Genomic DNA, 21,888 nt, shown 5'->3' with positions numbered 1-21,888 from the left:
AATACAAGGCCTATTACAACAGAACAACACCAACAGAAACTCAGAAATCCAGTCTGTCTTCAGAAGCTCCACCCTCTTACAAAACCAGGAAATGACTAGTCATTATTTCTAACTTTCATTTTTACTGAAAGCTGAATCGAGTCAGTGTTGTGAAGAACAGAGGACACTTTATATTAGGATACTTGTGTATTTCTGAATTAACCCAGATTAGATTTTGATTGTAATGGTTATTTACTTTTCAAACCAAAGACCAGAAAGTGAAACTAAACTGTAGATCATTGTATATTTTACAAGACGAGGAAATGGATTCAAAATCTGCAGAAGAGCTTTATTGTCCTATTTGCTGTGAAATCTTCAAGGTTCCTGTTTTATTGTCCTGTAGTCACAGTATTTGTAAAGAGTGTCTACAACAGTTCTGGAAAACTAAGGAAACTCAGGAGTGTCCCGTTTGCAGGAGATTGTCAAAACATGATCCTCCAGTTAATCTTGCGTTAAAAAACTTGTGTGAGTTGTTCCTGATGGAGGGAAATGAGAGGCGTTCATCAGAGTCTGAGGAGATCTGCAGTTTACACAGTGAGAAACTCAAACTCTTCTGTCTGGAGGACAAACAGCCTGTGTGTTTAGTGTGCAGAGACTCAGAGAAACACACCAAACACACATTCAGACCCATCAGTGAAGTGGTTTCATCTTACAAGGTAAGACAAATGTCTCTCATTTCATGCTAAATACAGTGATAAACATAGAAAAAGTAATAAATCAGTATTTATTTTTGCTCAGACTAAATCTCCATGACTTACTACTGATATAAAACTCTGCACTGCTTCGACCGCTCGGATGTTCAAATCTTCTTGAATGTAACAGCATTGGCACAAAACACGTTTTGAAAACAATAGAAATGTCATGAGTTATTCATATTTTTTCATTGATAATATGTGATTTATAACAAGACACACCAAAAAGTGATAGTAGTATCTTTTACAACTGCATGGATATAATAATTAAGAATCGGCTGTTGCAAATCCCACATTTGTTTGGTGAAAACACTTGGGGTTACTTGACTGTAACCCTGTTCCCTGATAAAGCGGAACGAGATGCTGCATAAGCTTATGCAAATGGGAAATGTCTTTGACATAACCAGCTGTGAAAATAGTGTGAAAACACGTCAATGAAATTGACCCGGAGGTATTTATAGCCTCGGCCGGTGACGTCATAGGCGCACCTGCTGCACGAGGCTATAAATAGATGAGCTTCAGCTGGAGCAAACCAGATCTTCTTTGTTTGAAGACCAGTCCTGAAGCATCATCAGCACGGCCTAGCAATGCAGCATCTCGTTCCGCTTTATCAGGGAACAGGGTTACAGTCAAGTAACCCCAAGTGTTCCCTTTCAAAAGCTACACTCAATGCTGCATAAGCTTCTGCAAATGGGAACGAGAATACCCACGCCGCCGTGCTTGATGGTGCCTGGACCCCATACGGTTGTGTAGGTGTGCACAAGAACGCAAGAAGCCTCAGGCATTAGCCTCAAGGACATGAGAGCCCAGAGTGGCATGAGCATCCAAGCTATAAAGTCTTAAGAATGTGTGTGGAGAGGACCAACCTGCCGCATCACAAACACTTTGTAAGGGAGCACCCCTTGCTAACGCAGTAGAAGAGGCGACTCCCCTGGTGGAATGAGCCCTTAATCCTATAGGTGAAGCTTGACCGCGCACCTCATAGGCAAGAGCAGTAGCATCCCTGACCCAATGTGACATTGTTTGATGGTGGCAGAACCTCTGTTACGGCCCCCATGGCAAACAAACAGTTGCTCTGACTTACGCCACTGGCTAGTGCGGTGGACGTAGGCCTGAAGAGCATGGACTGGACACAGTCTATGAAGTTTCTCCTGATCCGGCGTTGTGAACGGCAGAGGGCAGAAGGTTTCAAGAGTGACAGGATGTACAGTCGACAAAGGAACCTCAGGCAGGTAGACAGGGTGGGGATGCAAAATCACTTTCACCAAATCTGGGGCAAAGTCTAAGCAGGATGGCGATATTGACAGAGCATGCATGTCCCCAATTCTTTTCAGAGGAGTTATAGCCATAAGAAAAACCATCTTTAGAGTCAGAAGTTCGTCAGACGCTGATTCTAGAGGTTCAAAGGGGGTCTCAACCAGACCCTCGAGGGCTAAAACTAAGTCCCATGAAGGGATCTTGGCTCTTAATGGAGGCCACAACTGCCTGGCACAACAAAGTGAGCAGGCAGAAGATGCCTCCCAAGCGGCACCCCATCCACCAGGGCATGGCAAGCCAAAAGAGCGGCCACATAAACCCTGAGAGTGGAGGGGCAAGCTAATGTTTCAAAGGGGGTCTCAACCAGACCCTCGAGGACTAAAGCTAAGTCCCATGAAGGGATCTTGGTTCTAACAGGTGGCCTCAACCGCCTACCCCACGAATGAAGCGAGCGAGTAGAGGATGTCTCCCAAGCGGCACCCCATCCACCAAGGCGTGGCAAGCCGAAAGAGCGGCCACATGAACCCTGAGAGTGGAGGGGCAGGTGCCTGATGACAACTTTTCTTGCAGAAAATCCAGAACTGAAGTTACCTGGCAGTTGACTGAATCTACATTGTGTCGTACACCACCTTTCAAAGACACCCCATTTATTAGCATAAACTTTCCGAGTGGAGGAAGCTCTAGCACATAGGATGGTCTCAATAACTGCAGGCGAAAGCCCCGTGTCCCTCAGTTGGTGCCCTTCAGGGGCCAAACATGAAGGTTCCACAGGTCGGGCCTGGAATGGAATATCGTGCCCTCTGCCTGAGACAGAAGGTCCCTCCTCGCCGGAATCGCCCAAGGCGAGCCGTTGAGGAGAGACACTATCTCCGAGAACCAAACCCTGTTCGACCAACGCAGTGCTATCGATAAGAAGCAAGACCCTTGTTGGCGAACCCCGGCTAGAACTCCCAGGAGCAGAGCGACTGGAAGGAGGGCATACAGACACATTTTGGGCCATGTATGAACCATCACAGACAGAGAGAAGCAGGGACATTGGGCTGTCTGAGAAGAGGCGAAGAGGTCCACTCCCTGTGGTCAGCTCTGTAAAATCTGATCCAGATCTGCTCGAGTACTTCTGGGTGGAGTTTCCACCCCCCCATCTGTAACTCTGTCTGGACAGTAAATCTGCTCCCACATTCAACCGCCCTTGAATGTACACTGCTCGAGTGACAGGAACTTGTTCTGAGCCCAGAGAAAAATCTGTCTCGCTATTCTGATAGCGTGAGCACAGACCCCCCTGGTGATTATATACAAGATATTTAGCTGTACTGTCCACCCGCACTAGGACATGACAGCCCCTCAATTGGGGGAGAAAGTATTTCAGGGCCAGAAATACAGCCGTCAACTCGAGGCAGTTGATGTGCCAACTGAGTTGATGACCCTCCCATTCCCGTTGGGCTGGACGACCACTTAAGGCCGCACCCCAGCCCGTCAGGGAAGCGTCCGTCGTTAGCAACTTGCGACGACAAGGTACGCCTAGAGTGGGACCCAAGGCAAAAACCGGGGTCTGAACCACATAGTTAGTGTACGAAGCCACATGGCGCGCCACTTTATTTGCCTGAGGATTGGCCCTAAGTCCTCTGGCTTTGAGCCACAACTGAAACGGTCTTATGTGCAACAACCCCAAAGGGAAACCCGTGGATGCTGATGCCATTAGACCTAACACTCTGGTGCTGATGATCAGTAAGATCTTGGTCTAGCCCGACTTTGCTCAGGGAATACTGAATGGTCTTGATTCAAGCGGGAAACCATTGTGCCCACCTTGTGACCAAAAACCGAACAAACCCTAGATAAGTCGTTCTCTGGGCAGGAGAAAGAACACTTTTCTTGGTGTTGAGTCTCAACCCTAGAGAAACTAGATGAGCCAACACACTGTGTTGAAGCACCATCTCATGTGATTGTGCTAATTTTAGCAATCGCCTTTGTAAATTCAAAATTTGAATGCCCCGGAATCCCAATGGAGCCGGTAATACATCCATACATTTTGTTTATGTGCGGTTACAAGGCTAGCCAAATGGAAGACCCGAAATTGGTAAGCTTTTGCCCCCAAGAGCGAACCTCAGGAACTTCCTGTGTTGTGGCAGACTTTATATGCGAATACATGCGTCCTTCGGATCAATCGTGCCGAATCCAATCACAATGTTGAATATGCGACACGACCGCCTTCACTGTAACATCTTGACCTTGAGTACTTTAACTGCTTCACGGTTTAAGACTCGAAGATCTGAGATTAGACACCCCCCCACCCTACTGGGGACCAGGAAGTAACTGCTGTCACTTGTGACAGTACGAACGCCAAATCCGCCTTCACGGAAGTGGAGACCACGCCGTTCAAACAAGGAGGATGACAAATAAATTAGTTTACTAATTTTTACCGTGCTTAACACCCATGCAGAAACGCCTGGCAAAAGTTCACACGCTGCCTTAGACTCTGAGAGTGACAATTTTAACACTTCCTGTTGAGGGGATGTTAGACGTTCTAGGTCCTGGATGATAGCAGGATTTAAACACTGAACGTCTAACATTTCACTGGAAACCACTGCCCCCCCGAATCACCAGAGGCGGCGGGGATGGAGTGGTTTTGAGGATAACGGGGTGGGGCGAGCAAATGTTTGACACGCCCTGTCCTGTGGGGGCAGACTGGGCACCAGACCACCGGACTTCTTATATTGATGACAGTCCCGAGGTCTGCCCTGAGAGGTTGTTGAGGATGACGAGCCGGTCTCCAGTCTTTACGAGGGAGAGCGTGACTCGCCACACTCTGCTTATTACCCCCCTAAATCTTGAAGGACTGAAGAGAGGTTGTGTGGCTGATAGCCCCTCCCCTTGAGTGCATTGAGGAAGAAACTGAGTGAACACTTCATGTTTCTTCCACTCCTTTAAATCTGGCCACTACAGAGTTAACTGAGTCACCAAATGAACCACTCAAATCCTTCAGAAGGTCAGCCTGATATGCTTGCAAGACCATAGTGTGCAGCGCAGCACCAGCCTGTCCATTTATATTTATTATTCTTATATAAATCATATACAATATATATTCCATATAAAATAATATATTATATATATATATATATATATATATATATATTCCATATAAAATAATATACAATATATAATTCATATATATAAGCTTTGCCCATGACAGCCGACGTTTATTTTCTACATGGCTTTATGGGGATGTATGTCTCTTTAATGAAAATGCAGACCCAGGCGAGAGATAGCTCGTGAGCGTCTCCCACCTGGGGTATTCTCACATATCCACGCGATTTCGCACCCATGATAGTCGAAAATGTCGAAGTCAAGGGTACAAAAACACGTGAAGTAAATGCTTTCTAGACAGAAACCTCAAGCTCACTGCGCTCGGGGATCTCTCATTCACGGTACCAGACAAACTGCCCTGGCCACCGCGCGAACAACCACCTCGATAAATTCCTCGTATGGATTCACTATCATGTGAGGAACGATCGCAGGCCGGCTGCTCGAGGTCCGCGGACCCAGAGATTCATCATCATTCCCCGCGCGAGCCGAAGAAACGCCGGAGCGCGCTTCGGGATCACGCGGGGAAACATGCATTTGGTGAGCGAGCAAGCGAAAGGGACGGACCCATTCAACAAACCCATTCGAGAGCTCCGAAAACTGGTGCGGACTGAAAGTAGCCCAGACGAGCATAAAGCATTCTAACTGTAAAGGCTTGCAATGCTCGCACTCGTCTGACTCAATGCAGCGACCGCATGCTCTTCCCCAAACACACACAGCAATAAACGTGCACATCCAGTTCTATTTGAAAGAGAACATGGATATACAGCGTTTTGTAACAAAGATGAGAAAGAGAGAGAAAAATCTGCACACTGCCATGTTGAAAACTAACTCCTAACAAAGATCTCAAGTTGAGTCTTGAAAGAGAGAGAGATAATTTATTTATTTATTTATTTATTTATTTTTTCAGAGACTTTGTAACACACCATAACACAGAGTTGGTCTGAAAACAAAAAGATCTGGTTTGCTCCAGCTGAATCTCATCTATTTATAGCCTCGTGCAGCAGGTGCGCCTATGACGTCACCGGCCGAGGCTATAAATACCTCCGGGTCAATTTCATTGACGTGTTTTCACACTATTTTCACAGCTGGTTTTGTCAAAGACATTTCCCATTTGCATAAGCTTATGCAGCATTGAGTGTAGCTTTTGAAAGGGAACAAGATTTCTTGATGTTCGACCTTTCCAAATTATATAAAAAATTGTCCTGAGAATGACCCATTCAACATTTAAATAATATAACACGAAAAACATCCAGACACACAATGTTTAAACCTCTTATAGCTTCACAAGTTTCACAGATTTTCATCTTAACCTGTAGGAGGAATTTAATACAGCGCTGACGTCCTTACAAAACAAGCTCAAACATGGAGAAGAAATGAAAGGAGAGTGTGATAAAACAATCCAACACATCGAGGTGAGGATGTGTAAAGAGTTAAACACTCAACATTCACACACACAGTTTATTATTGACATTAGTGGAGTGTGTGTTCACACAGAGCTGACTGAAGTGAATGTGATGTGATTTCAGTCTCAAGCTGAGCACACAGAGCGTCAGATTAAAGAAGAGTTTGAGAAGCTTCATCAGTTTCTCAGAGGCGAAGAAGAAGCTACAATCACTGCACTGAGGGAGGAAGAGGAGCAGAAGAAGCAGATGATGAAGGAGAAGCTGGAGGAGATGAACACACACATCTCAGCTCTTTCACACACAATCAGAGACATGGAGGAGATGATGAAAGCCAATGACGTCTCGTTTCTAAAGGTGAACAATCAATCTGGCTTCATTCTTTGAGCAGAAAACAACTTGAGACTCACTGACAATGAGAGTGTTTGATAAGATATTAACATGTTTTCAAACTCTATATTTTCCAGAACTTTAGCGTCTCAATGGAAAGGTGAGTGAGCTGCTCGGATCTCTTCTCTCAGTGGATCTGAACTCAAATTCACTGCAGTTCTGACTCCTGAATGTTCCTCCAGAGTCCAGATCTCACAGCCGGATCCACGGATGAGTTCTGGAGCTTTGATTGATGTGTCCCGTTACCTGGGTAACCTGCCGTTCAGAGTCTGGAAGAAGATGCTGGAAACTGTCCAACACAGTGAGTCTCAGCAGATCTGACACCAGCGCAAAACATCCTTCAGATAGAAACACACACAACATTAACATCTGAGAGAAATATATTTAATAATCTCTTGAATTTGTGAGTGAATCTGAACTGTATTTCAGAAGATCATCAGATCATACAGTGAACTCATAATGACTACAGAAGTCTGTTCCTCATGGTCTCTGCTTATGTATTAGGATACAATAGTGTTTATTACTGAAATCCTATTAAACTTAATATTATTATTATTATTTTTCTTACTCTAAATTTCTGACTCTAATGGTGCGTTCACACTGGACACGAATGACGCGATTCGCGCAAGTGATTTACATGTTAAGTCAATGCAAAGACGCGAAAAGACATTCTGCGGTGCGATTCGCACGAATGAGGCGGCGAGAATTGAGCGTTTGACGCGTGATTCGTGTCATTCTGAACTTTGGCGGATATTCGCTCCGCGTTAGCCAATCAGGAGCTTGCTCTAGTAGTGACAACAATGAGGAGCAAATCTGTTTATTAAAGGATTAGTTCACTTTTAAACAAACTTTTGCTGATAATTTCCTCACCCCATGTCATCCAAGATGTCCATGTCTTTCTTTCTGCAGTCGAAAAGAAATTAAGCTTTTGGATGAAAACAGTCCAGGGGTTTTCTCCATATAATGGACTTCAATGGGCTCCAAACGGTCCAAGGTCCAAATGACAGTTTCAGTGCAGCTTCAAAGGGCTTTAAACGACACCAGATGATGAATAAGGGTCTTATCTAGCCAAACCATCAGTTTCTGCGAGAAACCCAGCAGTATTTATGCTATTATATTAGCTCTTAACAGATGAACATGATCATCTCTGAGTTCCGTCATTACTTCCGCTAAGTGAGGTCAAATACGATCGTGGTCATAGATATATCGATTGTAGATGCCTCATTCTACTGATCTGTGCAGGCGCTAATGAGGCATCTACGTATACATCTACAGATAACCACGATTGTATTTGACCTCACTTTGCGGAAGTAATGGCTGAGCTCAGAGATGATCACGTTCGTCTGTTAAGAGGTAAAATGATAGCATAAATACTGCTGGGTTTCTCGCAGAAACGCCAGATCACATGTTCAAATAGGCGCTCTCTTTATAAATAAACCACAGATTTGAGCTTTAAACAACTACATTATCGCCTGAAAAAGTCTTAAAACTAAATTTTGTCACACGTTAACAGTAGATTTCAACAAAAAAGACGTGTAAACACAGCCCATGTCAGCCATTTCTCAACGAGACGAGCCGCTGGCTGAAGCCCCGCCCATGAGGCGAATTCACGTCTGTTGTGAAGTGAATGTCACACGAATGAAGCGAGTAAACTCAAAATGTTCAAGCGTCCAACTTTACGCGAATTATTCGCGTCATTCGTGTCCAGTATCAGACCTTCAGACGGTTCTGGCTTGAGTTGCTATATCTTTTCTAACTGATCGGACTTACGCTTTTCCTGAAAATGCTGATTAAAACTCGGAAAAACTCCCATAGACTTTCATTGACGGAATGTTCAGATTTTCAAACTGTCCAACTGTCAAAAATTCAAAACTAAACACTGAAGCCCAGACTCACTCCAACTGACATTCTATGAACTAAACCATAGAGACTCATTAAACTCTCTATCTATCTATCTATCTATCTATCTATCTATCTATCTATCTATCTATCTATCTATCTATCTATCATAGCAACCACCCAGAACACCGTAGCAACCACCCAGAATACCCTAGCAACCACAGAACATCCTAGCAACTGCATAGCAACCACCCAGAACATCATAGCTACCACACCAAGTGTACCTTAGCAACCACATAGCAAGACCGTAGCAACCACTCAGAATACCCTAGCAACCGCATAGCAACACCCTAGCAACCACCCTGAGTACCCTAGCAACCACATAGCAAGACCTTAGCAACCACTCAAGTACCCTAGCAACCACATAGCAAGACCCTAGCAACCACACAGAGTACCCTAGCAACCACATAGCAACCACCCCAAATACCTTAGCAACCGCATAGCAACCACCCTAGCAACCACACACACCCCAAGTACCTTAACAACCGCATAGCAACCACCCTAGCAACCACATAGCAAGACCTTATCAACCACCCTGAGTACCTTAGCAACCGCATAGCAACCGCACAACAACCACCTGTGTACCCTAGCAACCACATAGCAGGTCTAAACTACTAACTAAAACTCAAACTATTTCAAACTTTAAACTTTTCAAACTATTTCAAACTTTAAACTATTTCAAACTTTTTCAAACTTTCTGGTCTGTCTTTTTTTCAAGCCAACTTAAAGTTTGTCTCGACTAACTTTTTATCTAGTTGAATACTGATATTAAACCTGAAGCCTCAATCCATTCTGACAGAAACTGAGAGACCATTGTTATGATTTATGATCTCTTTCAACAAAGTCTTTATATGTGTTTTATATTTACATTTCTGATCATATTTCCTCCTGTAATCTGATGTTCTTCTCTTTGCAGCTCCGTTGACTCTAGATCCAAACACAGCAGCTCCTCGTCTCACACTCTCGTCTGATCTGACCAGTGTGTCGGTCAGTGATGTAGATAAAACACTTCCTGATAATCCAGAGAGGTTTGACTGGTGTCCATGTGTCTTGGGATCTGAGGGCTTTAACTCAGGAACACACTGCTGGGATGTGGAGGTTGGTGACAGTACAGGCTGGATTCTTGGAATAACCACAGCATCAAACCAAAGGAAGGGACGGGTTTTCTTTAACTCTAATGTCTGGTGTGTGCGGTACGGGAACAGTGAATACAGCTCAAAATCCCCAGATCAATCCCTCACTGTCTTTCCTGTTAAAGTGAAGCTTCAGCGTGTGAGAGTTCAGCTGGACTATGACAGAGGAACAGTGTCATTCTCTGATCCTGTCACTAACACACATTTACGCACATTCAGGACGTCCTTCACAGAGACTGTGTTTCCATTCTTATGTAATTTCTGCACAACTTATCCTCTGAGGATCTTACCAGTTAAACTGATCATTACAGCAGAAAATCACAGTTAAATCTGATTCTGCTTCCAGATTAATTCAGTTTTGCAAATTATGCTTCAATAACACTGTAATCAAAGTGTCTTATTCAATCAATTTTGGCACAAGTGTGTATGTTTGTGGGAATTTTCTCATTTCCTTTGATAAATATGTTTTACACTGGATACAGAAAAGAGTTACACTCATGAACTTAAAGGGCATATTGCAGGTTAATTTCTTTTTTTCAAAATGAATATAACCTTGTATGAAAATACCATATGAAAAATTTATGCAGGATTTAAAATGTTTTCAAAAAGACATAAGGGCACAAATTTAGTAGATAAAGTGATTAGTTCATCAGAACAAATTTACAGAATTTGGAAAGATCTTTAGATTGTACAGTGTCTTCACTTTTATCTTTTTACACATTCATTTCCCACATATAATTGAATGAGGAAAGGAAAAACAACAAAAAACAGCCACAACAGACTAGCATGTTGACTATTTGAACTTAAATTTTGCTCTCCTTTCTCTCTGGCCAGCAAATTTCTCAATGACTCTCTGATTAGAGTCAGTCATCTCAGTAGAGTCATGACGTTTGCGTTGTTCAGTCAGATATTTGAGGTCTCTTACCCCCGTTGTTGTCCACAAAACTTCAGTACCGACACTTTGAAATAAAAGACAGGGAAAGCAATAAAGGGCATTGCTAACAACACATCCAGCAGCCTCCTCCGTTTCTCATCACAAGCGTGTGGATCTCCGAGTGCAGCTCCTCTGACTCCGGCTGCTGCTGCTGGACCCGTTGGTCCGGTTCGGGATCCCTGTCTTCCCTATTTAATGTATCACGGTAAATTCCACATCCTTTTCGGGAATTTAACGTAGTTTTTCTTTCTCCCAACTCTGCTTCTCCTCGTTCGATTTGCTGTATGTTTACATTCAAGAGGCCATCAACATGGCCGCCACGTCCCAGAATGCAACGCAACGCCCAAGCCCAATTATTGCAATAAATTGCAAAAAAGTTTTCTAATATATGCACGGATTGATTCGGCGCCATCGGCTGGACACTATTCGCTTGTTAGTCAGGGTTCAAAGTCCAAAGGGCGGAAAAATCTACGCTAAAACTTACTCGTCAGTTGCCCGCTAACCTTTTTGTGAATGGATGGATTTGAGAATGCGCTATATGGTTTAGTGCGAATATATTGTCTGACGTGTTTTGGACAGAGTAGACAACATAGCTTCCAGTTTCTCCCTTGAAATGATAAGTTGTGTAGCCTACATTTTGGAAGTTTTTATTTAGAAAATAAAAAGGTTCTTTCTACACAGTCGAATGGAATACAAAAAATAAAATTTTATTTCCGCCAAAATAAAAGCTCTGTTTAATGTTTGAAAGAAATCAACATTTCTTGTTTTTAAAACAAGTCTCTTCTTCTCACCAAGGCTGCATTTATTTGATTAAAAATACAGTAAAAACAGAAATATTGTAAAATAATATTATAATGTAAAACAGCTGTTTTCTATGTGAGTGTATAGTAAAGTGTAATTTATTCCTGTGATCAAAGCTACATTTATCATCATGAGGCTACTCCAGTCTTCAGTGTCATATGATTCTTCACAAATCATTCTAATATGATGATTTGATGCTCAACAAACATCTATGATTATCAGTGTTGAACAATGTTTTTAGGATTTTTTTGTAAAGCTTTCTATTTCAGAGAAATGCTGTTCTTTTGAACCTTCTATTCATCAAATAATCCTGGGGAAAAGTGAGCATATTCAGCATAAGAGACTACTTAAAAAAAGTACATATCCCAGTGTAAACAATATTGTAAGACTTACTGTAAGACTTTGAATATTAACGCCTGATCAGTCTTGTGGGTTTGCTACTGTTACAATTAAAAACCGTATAAGGATAAAAACATGACAGGCAGACATGATGTAACCAACACAACTACAACTAATACAATTTATACTGAGCTTGGGCCGGCCCTGAGCTGAAGTGAAATAAATGCAATATTTGGCAATACACGGATGTTTCAGAGACATTATTGTCATGTTATACTTTATATACTGCTTAATACAGCGTCTCTTTGTACAAGAATAAAGTTCAACATATAAGCCTACACTATCAATGAAGTGCGGTCTACATTTTTAATCAGTTTTATTTTGCTAAACATGACAATATATCATCGCGACTACATAAAAAGAGGTTTTACCGCTATAGCATTAGTGTATTAGCCGACTGCTCTCGAATCGCTCTCGCTGTACTTTGGATTGTGGATTGTGACACAAATGGATTGTGTCACTACAAGTCAATGGAATCATTGTCCCGCTTAAACTTGATACAGGAGAAAAGGCCAATCTCATAAGCATAAGTGACAAAAAGGAAATGAAAATCAAGCCACAGATAAAAAGAAACCCTGTGTCGCTCAAAACCTACAACGGACAGGACATAAAGACTCCAGGTGTGTGCAGACTCAGAGTGTGTGTCAAGAACAAAACTCATCACCTGCTCTTTGTTGTTGTTGTCCCAGATGATCATCAGTCTCTCCTTGGTGACAAAGCCTGCCAGGAATTAGGACTGGTGAAAAGAGTGTATCTCAACAGGAAACTACAAATAACATTGTTTGCAAATTTGGTGATGTTTTCAAAGGACTGGGATGTGATGTATAGATAGATAGATAGATAGATAGATAGATAGATAGATAGATAGATAGATAGATAGATAGATAGATAGATAGATAGATAGATAGAGTGATAGATAGAGTTGACAGAGTGATAGATAGTGATTGTAAATATTAATAATTAACTATTAATTAGGCTAAACTTAAACAACCTTTTTTAAAATGCAATATAAAGAGCTAGCCTAGTAAGTGCTCGGCTGTTTGGCCGCTTAAGTGAACCGGCAAGTCTAAATCTAAGTCTTATCTTATCTTGATCATGTAAATGGGAAGCAGAAATTCAGAGCATTGATTGGCGTTTCCATATAAGTTTTGCCCAGTTATTCACAGGATTTTCAATTTTGTTATTTCGTTTCGTATTCGCCTTAAAAAAAATCGAATTATTAACATAGGCTAGGCCGAATAGACATATTAACAACAATAATATTAAATAAAATTTATTTATATAACTTTGTTGTTTTTTCGATATCTTTTGAGTTTAATAGGAATAATGGAACAGTTTTTGTCATTGTTTGCAACCCATTTTTTGTAGAATAAATTATTCAAAGTTTCAGCAAGTTGCGTTTGGACGAGTGTGTTTATATCCACAGACTTTTACCTGAAAAACAATGTCTAAAGAAATAAGAATCGAAGTTTAGCACAACTCATCAGAACTAAGCAATGTTAGGGCAGGTTGAGCTCGACTTGTTCTTTCTGCAGCTTTCTCTTCTTTTCTCAACGGTACGGAATGGCGCCATTTCTTCAACCAAATAGCGAGTCATGAATAATGTCGTCTGGTGCTAGTGCCATCATCTATTGCCTAAACCGCATAAGAGAAGGATCGCCACTTGCAATTAAAATCTAACTCCAATTCTTTACGTTATGCTTTTGTCTTTTATGCCTGTGTTTGTATGTATTTAATTTAACATTATGTGTAAACATCACACGTAGCCTAGGGATGCTCATTCGGTTAATTTTCCCGACCGACAACCGCTGCTCATTATCCGATTATTAACCGTTGACTGATAAGAATTGGCATTAAATAAATATACAATTAATGAATGTCTGTGACCCGTTAAAAAGACGGGTGTATTTACTGTGCAAACAGCAGCATAGGCTACAGAACAGACTGAACAACAGAACCTGGATTCACATGTCCACGCACTTGCAGCGTTTCTGACAACAGAAATATTAATAAAAAGCATAAAATAAATAGGCATACACTAAATATTTTTTAGATATATTATCTAAATTTTGACAAAACGAAAATACACTGAATCCGTTTGAAGCTTTGAAGAACCGGAATTGTTTTTTTCCGTCAAATAAAAATAGCAGGCCTACCTCAATCCTCACCTTGTATGGTTTTTATTTTTTAAAAGTAACATGTCTAAGTGATGTGGGTTAGTCTGGAGCACAGCCTGTTGACAGTTAGACCCGCGGCAGAAAACAGCCTCTCAAGCCTTGCTTACTTTCGTCTGGCTCCGCAGCGCAGGCGCCTTCTCTGAGAAAAATCTTACTTTCGGTTAACGTTAAACTGTCAATATGAGCATCCCTAATCACAAATACTGAAACCTAGCAGTTAATTCATAATAGGCTAATCAGACACACACACACAATAAATCCCCAATGTGTTTAATGGACTGTCCCTCCCTTGCTCAGAAAGGTTTTGTTTTCTCCAGAAGCCCTTGAACATATAAAGAGCTCACGGAATACAGTAAATTATAAGCAAAGATTATTGTGTTTATAGTTCATATCAAACACTATATATGCACTCCTGTAACTTTCACCACAGCAAACCTCACACCGTGGTAGGCATCTCATTACCGCAATATTGTGGTGATGCGGTTATCATCACACCCCTAACCGACAGCCAATGAGAGAGCAAGATACAGGGCAGCTGGAGGTTCAGGGAGGAGTTATAGACCATAATATCAGTATTTAATAGATATATTTACAATTATATTAAACAGAAACAAAGCACAAACATTTGCTTTACCAGCCGCAACAGTAGCACATTGCAAAATGATTTATGTACCTCCAACTCAATCATTGCTCCCTGTGTCTACCCAACCATTTCCTCCTCCATAATCTTTTTTCTTTTTCTCCTTTTTGCTGCAAATCAGCGCACAGACAATTTGGATCGCAAGTTTCTGCACTGCAGTCTTTCTTTTTAATAACAATTACAGTCTCACGTGAGAACTCCAGTCTGACACTCGTGTGATCTTGCGCTGTTTCCTTCTCACTTCTTGTGTGTGTTTTGTTGTGAAACATAATCTGCGGACGGGACAGAGCTGTCGGCGATTCTTCCTCTTGTACAGTCATGCAGTGTGAAACTCCCTGTGGCCGATCCATCGGTCAGTGTGAACACAGCAGAGACTGAATGCTGGCCCAGATAGTCATACAGTGTGAAAAGAGCAGTGATCCAACGAGTTTGAAAATCGTGCAGCCTGAACTAGGCATAAGAGTACCAAAATCTCCACGGATGCGTCAAAGGATGGTCTCTAGGCGCAGTCTTACGAAAGCAGATGCTGACGGCTGGAAACCGATTGCCTATTCCTCTAGGATGATGACGCAATCTGAATGCAGATATGCTCAGATCGAAAAAGAATGCCTTGGGCTCATCTTCGGATTTGAGAAATTTCATGACTATGTCTATGGCTTACCATCGTTCACAGCAGAACAGGATCATAAGCCTTTAACTGCGATTATCAGAAAAAAATCTGAATTGTCCATTTTTTTGTCCAAAAGAGATGTCTCCAAGCATTCAGCGTCTAATGAGGAGACTGCAATGGTATGACTTTGAATTAGTCTATACTCCAGGAAAATACATAATGCATCTGCTAGGACTATCTCGAGCAACACTAACATGCAAATGTCACAGGTCGGGGCGGGCCAAGCCAGACTGCACCCACCCCTGAAAAACCCGGGAACCACCTCGAGGAACGTGTCAAGGACCAGACAGACAAGGGAATAAAATAATACAGTTTTTTTTATTATATTAAAAGATTGGTAAATTAGAGAAGTCCTAATTAAAATCTTCTTCTTGCCGCCAGGACAGTTCAGGAGTCCGTAGACCTCCTGGGACAGGAGGGGAGGAACGATCGTGACGGACCGGAGGCTCGAAGGGGAATCAGGGGGGAATCCCCGCGCCGTCCAGGTAGGTCACTGGGTAAGTACTCCTCTACGGGACTCAAGAGGGGAGGTCGTGGTCATACGAACCCCATTCAGACTGGAACCAGGTAAGTATGCAGATGCGGAGGCGAAGCGAGTCAATGGTGTTACTCCGGAGGGAGGTACTCAGATGTGGGGGCAAGCGAGCCACTGGAACAATACAGCAAGGTTTAACTGTCCAACAGTATATGGAACATTCAACCGAATTACCTCTCTCTTCTTCTGAACAGGGTAAAGGCTTCCAATAAGGGCGTGTGGGGACCACCAGGCGGGAAGGACACTTTGGGGCGAAACGCTCCACTTCAGCTGAGCTCTGGAACAGTACAACAAGGTCTCAACGGTTCAACAGTATGTGAAGCTTTCCAACTGATATACCTTCTCTTCTTCTGAACAGGGTAAAGGCTTCCAATAGGGGTGTGTGGAGACCACCAGGCGGGGAGGGCACTTTGAGCGGGACGCTCACTTCGGCTGAGCACTGGAACAGACACAGCACAGTTTCAACAGTACATGATATATGAAGCACTCAGCATTAACGGGGCCGGGTCTTCTCAAAGCAGGAAGTTGGGCGGTTGCTTTATCAAAACCCTTCGTTAGAGACAGCGGGTGGAAGACTGTAGGAGGAGAGTGCACGGCAGACTTCTATTACTTCTCCACACACCAATTTCACTTCACAGCACAAACCGTGTGAATCGTCACTTCAGGCACTGCAATTCCACTCGCACACCGTGCATTCGGGCCAGCACTCACCCACCGGTCTTTTCTCCCACCAGATCGGATCTCGTCCTAGATCAGGGCTTGACTTCGCTCAGGGAAAGCAGAAGAACGGTGCAGCGATCATCACATTCGGCAAGGAGTGGACAGAAGTTAGAGACAGATCATTAATTCACTCGGTGTAATAGTTCACTCGTGCCACACATTTTCCAAACTCTCCACACCACTTCAGTGTTAGTGCATATAAACAACGGATCAAATACTCATCACTTGCGTCTTTCTCACTACTGACGATATTCCTCAAGTCTTCGCTGACAAATCCTTCACTCCTTCCTTTCTCTTCCACAGCTTCAATCTTCCCCACTCCACAGCCCAGCCTCAATAAAAAGAACAACCCGCTGACAAACACAGCATCATACGGGAGGAGATCCACACCATAGTCTGTTTTCTCTCTGTTTTTAAAGCCCCATCTGAATAGGTGTCCCTCTCACAGCGTTCTCTGTAATTGCCCCACACCTGCTGTCACTCAGGCAATCAGCCCCGCTGCCATGGCAACAGATTCACAGTGCATAGAACGGATGTTCACTGGAAAATCCTGAATAACTGCATTCACCAGGATCTTAGTCCCGTTCAGTTTTTGTCACCCCGTGACACAAATCCACAGATGTGAGTTCCACGGAAGATGATGTGAAAGTGTTTAGTGCCCACATGGCTTTTCTAAGAGTGTCCGATTTAAGAACATCCACATCCAGAGCAGAATTAAAGAAACAAAATTCAGCCACAAATTCACTTTCATCCTGTGAGAACTTGAAAAGTGTCCATGATTTGAAGAGTGATCTGTAAAAGAGACTCAGTCCAGACAAATCCAGTTTGTTAAGATTCCTCAGGAACAGGTGACGGTCTAGTCCCATGTTTCCTACTCTTCTCAGGAGAGCACATGCAACTTCAGCCCAGCTCACTTCCACACCATAGAGTAGTCTCTGTGCTGTCTGGATCCTAAAAGCCTTTAGTCTCGATTTAATGTCAATCAGCCCCTGGCCTCCTTCTTGTCTCTGTAAGTATAGCACAGCAGCCTTCAGCCAATGCTGTCCCGACCAGAAGAAGTCTACTAGCCGCTGCTGTATTTCTCTCGCCAGCTTTTCAGGAGGTTCTAGTATTGTAATTTTGAGCCATAATGAAGAAGCAAACCAGATTGTTTCATACCAGAACCCTCCCCCTATAGGACAGCTGGGGTAGGAACCAGTTCCAGCGAGACAACCGAGCACACACTTTCTCCACAAGGCCCTCACAGTTTTTATCCCTATACTCGTCTGTCCCTATGAAAAACCCTAAATATTTAAAACCTGTTCTCCCCCACTGTAGCCCACCAGGAAGTATTGGCCCTTTAGAAACTCTTCCACACCATAAAGCATGACTTTTGCTCCAGTTGACTACAGCTGATGAGGCTTTACCATAACACCCTAAAGCCTCTTTGAGTACCTGAATATCACTTTGCTCTTTGATTATAATTGTGATATCATCAGCAAATGCAGATCATTTAATAAAGCAATTCATGGTATTAACCTGTAAACCCATTACTTCCCTTCTCAGTTTACATCGCAACGGTTCAATTATAATACTATATAATTGTCCTGAAATTGGGCAACCTTGTCTGATACCTCTTCTTATATTTATAGGGATGCTTATCCCACCACCCATTTTAATCATACGTACAAGTTGCTTTAGTATATAGTATATAAGTTTGATCATAGAGATAAATATTTTCCCAAAACCAAAAGCATTAAGGGTGTCAAACAGAAAAACATGATCAACCCTATTGAAAGCCTTTTCTTGACCTAAGGATAAAAGGCCCATATTAAAGGGTTAGTTCACCCAAAAATGAAAATTCTGTCATTAATTACTCACCCTCATGTCGTTGGACACCCGTAAGACCTCCGTTCATATTCGGAACACAAATGGAGATATTTTAGTTGAAAGCTGATGCTGAGAAAGGCTTCAATCAGGCCTCCATTGGCATTCAGTACATTGACACTTCCAAGATCCATGAAAGGCACTTAAAACGTCGTTACAAAGTCTATCTCACCACAGTGGCTCTACAATAATCTTACGATGCGACGACAATAGTTTTTGTGCGCAAAAAAAAATCAAAATAACACCTTTATCCAACTTGTTCTCGACTTCCGTGTATGCCTCCACGACGCATGCGCGAGAATATGACGCAGATCCGGCGTTCGGACATATGACCCAGAAGCGATTTGTTTACGAGCAGAGGAAGACGCGCGTGTCTAAGCTGTTGGATTCTACATTGATCGTGCTTTAGGTCTCGGCGTAGTGCTCAAAATGGAGCTTAAGTGTGTATTTCATGGATTCCCGAACACCGGCGCTACGTCATATTCTCACGCATGCGTCGTGGAGGCACACACGGAAGTCGAGAACAAGTTGGATAAAGGTGTTATTTTGATTTTTTTTTTGCGCACAAAAACTATTGTCGTCGCATTGTATGATTATTGTAGAGCCACTGTGGTGAGATATACTTTGTAACAACGTTTTAAGTGCCTTTCATGGATCTTGGAAGTGTCAATGTACTGAATGCCTGTGTGAAGCCTTTCTCAGCCATCAGCTTTCAACTAAAATATCTTCATTTGTGTTCCGAATATGAACGGAGGTCTGACGGGTGTCCAACGACATGAGGGTGAGTAATTAATGACAGAATTTTCATTTTTGGGTGAACTAACCCTTTAACATCAATTCAATGGGCAAAATCAAAAACATCCCTAATTAAATGAAGATGATCTGTAATTAACTGATTTTTAACACAATATGACTGATCTTTATGTACAATTTCATGCAGGACAATATTTCATCTATTTGCTAAAACCTTCTAAACATTTTTGTAATCTGTACACAAAATTGCAACAGTCCGTCATGAACTGAAAAACACAAAAAGTGCTTGAAATACTAAGTTTGAACATTACCCAGAGCAGCACAAGCTAGAATAGGGAGGAAATAGAGGAAAATAGCAATCTTGTCCATAAAATATGTTTAAAAAAAATCACCATTTTGACAGAAATATACTATCAGAGGCAGGAGGTTTAACAGCAGCGTTCAATGTACTAAACAAAACTCTAGTATTGCAATGGTTATTTTCAATAAGATCAGAACTATATTTGGCCCTCACAGGTTTGACCATTTTCTGATAATTTGACAACAGACCCTTAAAAATATTGTGAGAAATTTGAAGCTTATCCTTCCACCACTCACGCTCTGCACGTCTACACACCCGACGAAGGGCACGGTGGAGTCGTTTAACCATGGTCCTAATGTTGGTTTAACACATCTGGTCTTCAGAGGGGCAATAGAGTCTAAAATATTGGTGCACACAGAGGTAAAAGAAGAGAGCTCATCCACACACAAGTGTGAAGGTGAACTTTCATAATACAAGTTTGAAGAGGCGACCTCATTAAACACAATACAACAATCCTCAATAGTTTTAGAGTTCATAGCCCGACACCTGCGAGTGGACACACATGATTTCTCCACAGGGTATGAAAGAGACATTTTAAAAGCATAAGCAGAGTTAACAAGGTAAGGAGACAGCTGAATATAATCAAGCATAATGAGTCCAGGCAGTGGGTTATGGGTAATGTAGTCCATGATAAGATAGCACAAGAGTCGGGAGGAGAGCCCCCTAGTGGAGATCATGAGCACTCCAGCTGGAGGAGGAGACAGTCTTATAGTATGACACACTAGCAGTTCATCAAAGGACAATCAGTTTAGTTTTTTATATTAAATTATGCCAATGTACATGTTTATGTGACTTAAAGTTATGAACAGTCTTAAAGAAAAAAAAAAGACTAACTTATGACTAGTTTTAGTGGTTTATGTAACCGGCCTCAGAAGGTCCAAAAGTTCACCAGAAATACTGCCCTCTTATAAAACAATCAGGAAGTGACTAGTCTTTTATTTCTACCTTTCATTTGACTGAAAGCTAAAACGAGTCAGTTGTGAAGAACAGAGGAAGACGCTTTATATTAGGATTATTGTGTGTTTCTGAATTAGATTTTTTGTAATGGTTATTTACTTTTCAAAGCAAAGTTTAGAAAGTGAAAGCGAATTGTAGATTATTGGATCTTTTACAAGACAAGGAAATGGATTCAAAATCTGTTGAAGATCCTACTTGTCCTATTTGCTATGAAATCTTCAAGGTTCCTGTTTTTCTGTCCTGTAGTCACAGTATTTGTAAAGAGTGTCTACAACAGTTCTGGAAAACTAAGGAAACTCAGGAGTGTCCCGTCTGCAGGAGAAGATCCTCAAGAGGTCATCCTCCAGTTAATCTAGAGTTAAAAAACTTGTGTGATTCATTGATAAAGGAGAGAAATGAGAGGCGTTCATCAGAGTCTGAGGAGATCTGCAGTTTACACAGTGAGAAACTCAAACTCTTCTGTCTGGAGGACAAACAGCCTGTGTGTTTAGTGTGCAGAGACTCAGAGAAACACACCAAACACACATTCAGACCCTTCAGTGAAGTGGTTTCATCTCACAAGGTAAGACAAATGTCTCTCATTTCATGTGCTAAATACAGTGATAAACACACAGTACTATTTGTGTGTACAATAGACTAGTAGCCTATTTACTTTTGCTCAGACTAAATCTCCATGACTTACTACTGATATTAAACTCTCCACTAAGCTTCAACTGCTCTGATGTTCACATCCTGAATGTAACAGCATTGGCACAAAACATGTTGGGAAAAAATAGATGGGTTATTAATATTTTTTCAATAATAATATGTGATTCATTACAAGACACACCAAAGTGTTTGATACTAACATACACTATATTGCCAAAAGTATTGCGACGCTCCTCCAAATCATTGAGTTCAGGTGTTCAATCCCTTCATGGCCACAGGTGAATAACTCAAGCTCTAGGCCTGCAGACGCTTCTACACACATTAGTGAGAGAATGGGCCGCTCTCAGGAGTGTGTGTGTGTGTGTGTTCGCTTCTACACACATTAGTGAGAGAATGGGCCACTCTCAGGAGTGTGTGTGTGTGTGTGTTCGCTTCTACACACATTAGTGAGAGAATGGGCCGCTCTCAGGAGTGTGTGTGTGTGTGTGTTCGCTTCTACACACATTAGTGAGAGAATGGGCCACTCTCAGGAGTGT

At 42.2% G+C, this 21,888-nt stretch overlaps 1 protein-coding gene across 1 annotated transcript in view; it reads left to right on the top strand.

The window, feature by feature from the left end:
* Positions 1 to 285: 285 nt before the first annotated feature.
* The window catches only part of LOC307139516 (uncharacterized protein), a gene marked incomplete at its 3' end in the record, with an annotated part of 28,670 nt that continues 7,067 nt past the window's right edge, over positions 286 to 21,888 (top strand). The window contains exons 1-8 of the mRNA XM_079838511.1: positions 286 to 695; positions 6,386 to 6,481; positions 6,596 to 6,826; positions 6,937 to 6,959; positions 7,042 to 7,160; positions 9,675 to 10,145; positions 12,493 to 12,735; positions 20,863 to 21,266. Coding sequence (XP_079694637.1) covers positions 303 to 695; positions 6,386 to 6,481; positions 6,596 to 6,826; positions 6,937 to 6,959; positions 7,042 to 7,160; positions 9,675 to 10,145; positions 12,493 to 12,735; positions 20,863 to 21,266 — 1,980 coding nt within the window. The 5' untranslated portion in view covers positions 286 to 302. The remainder of the gene's footprint in view (positions 696 to 6,385; positions 6,482 to 6,595; positions 6,827 to 6,936; positions 6,960 to 7,041; positions 7,161 to 9,674; positions 10,146 to 12,492; positions 12,736 to 20,862; positions 21,267 to 21,888) is intronic.

Source organism: Gobio gobio (assembly GCF_949357685.1).
Source record: "Gobio gobio genome assembly, chromosome: 16".
Taxonomy (NCBI): Eukaryota; Metazoa; Chordata; class Actinopteri; order Cypriniformes; family Gobionidae; genus Gobio; species Gobio gobio.
Note: the sequence above shows the minus strand (reverse complement) of the source record. Positions and strands in the feature narration are given on the sequence as shown.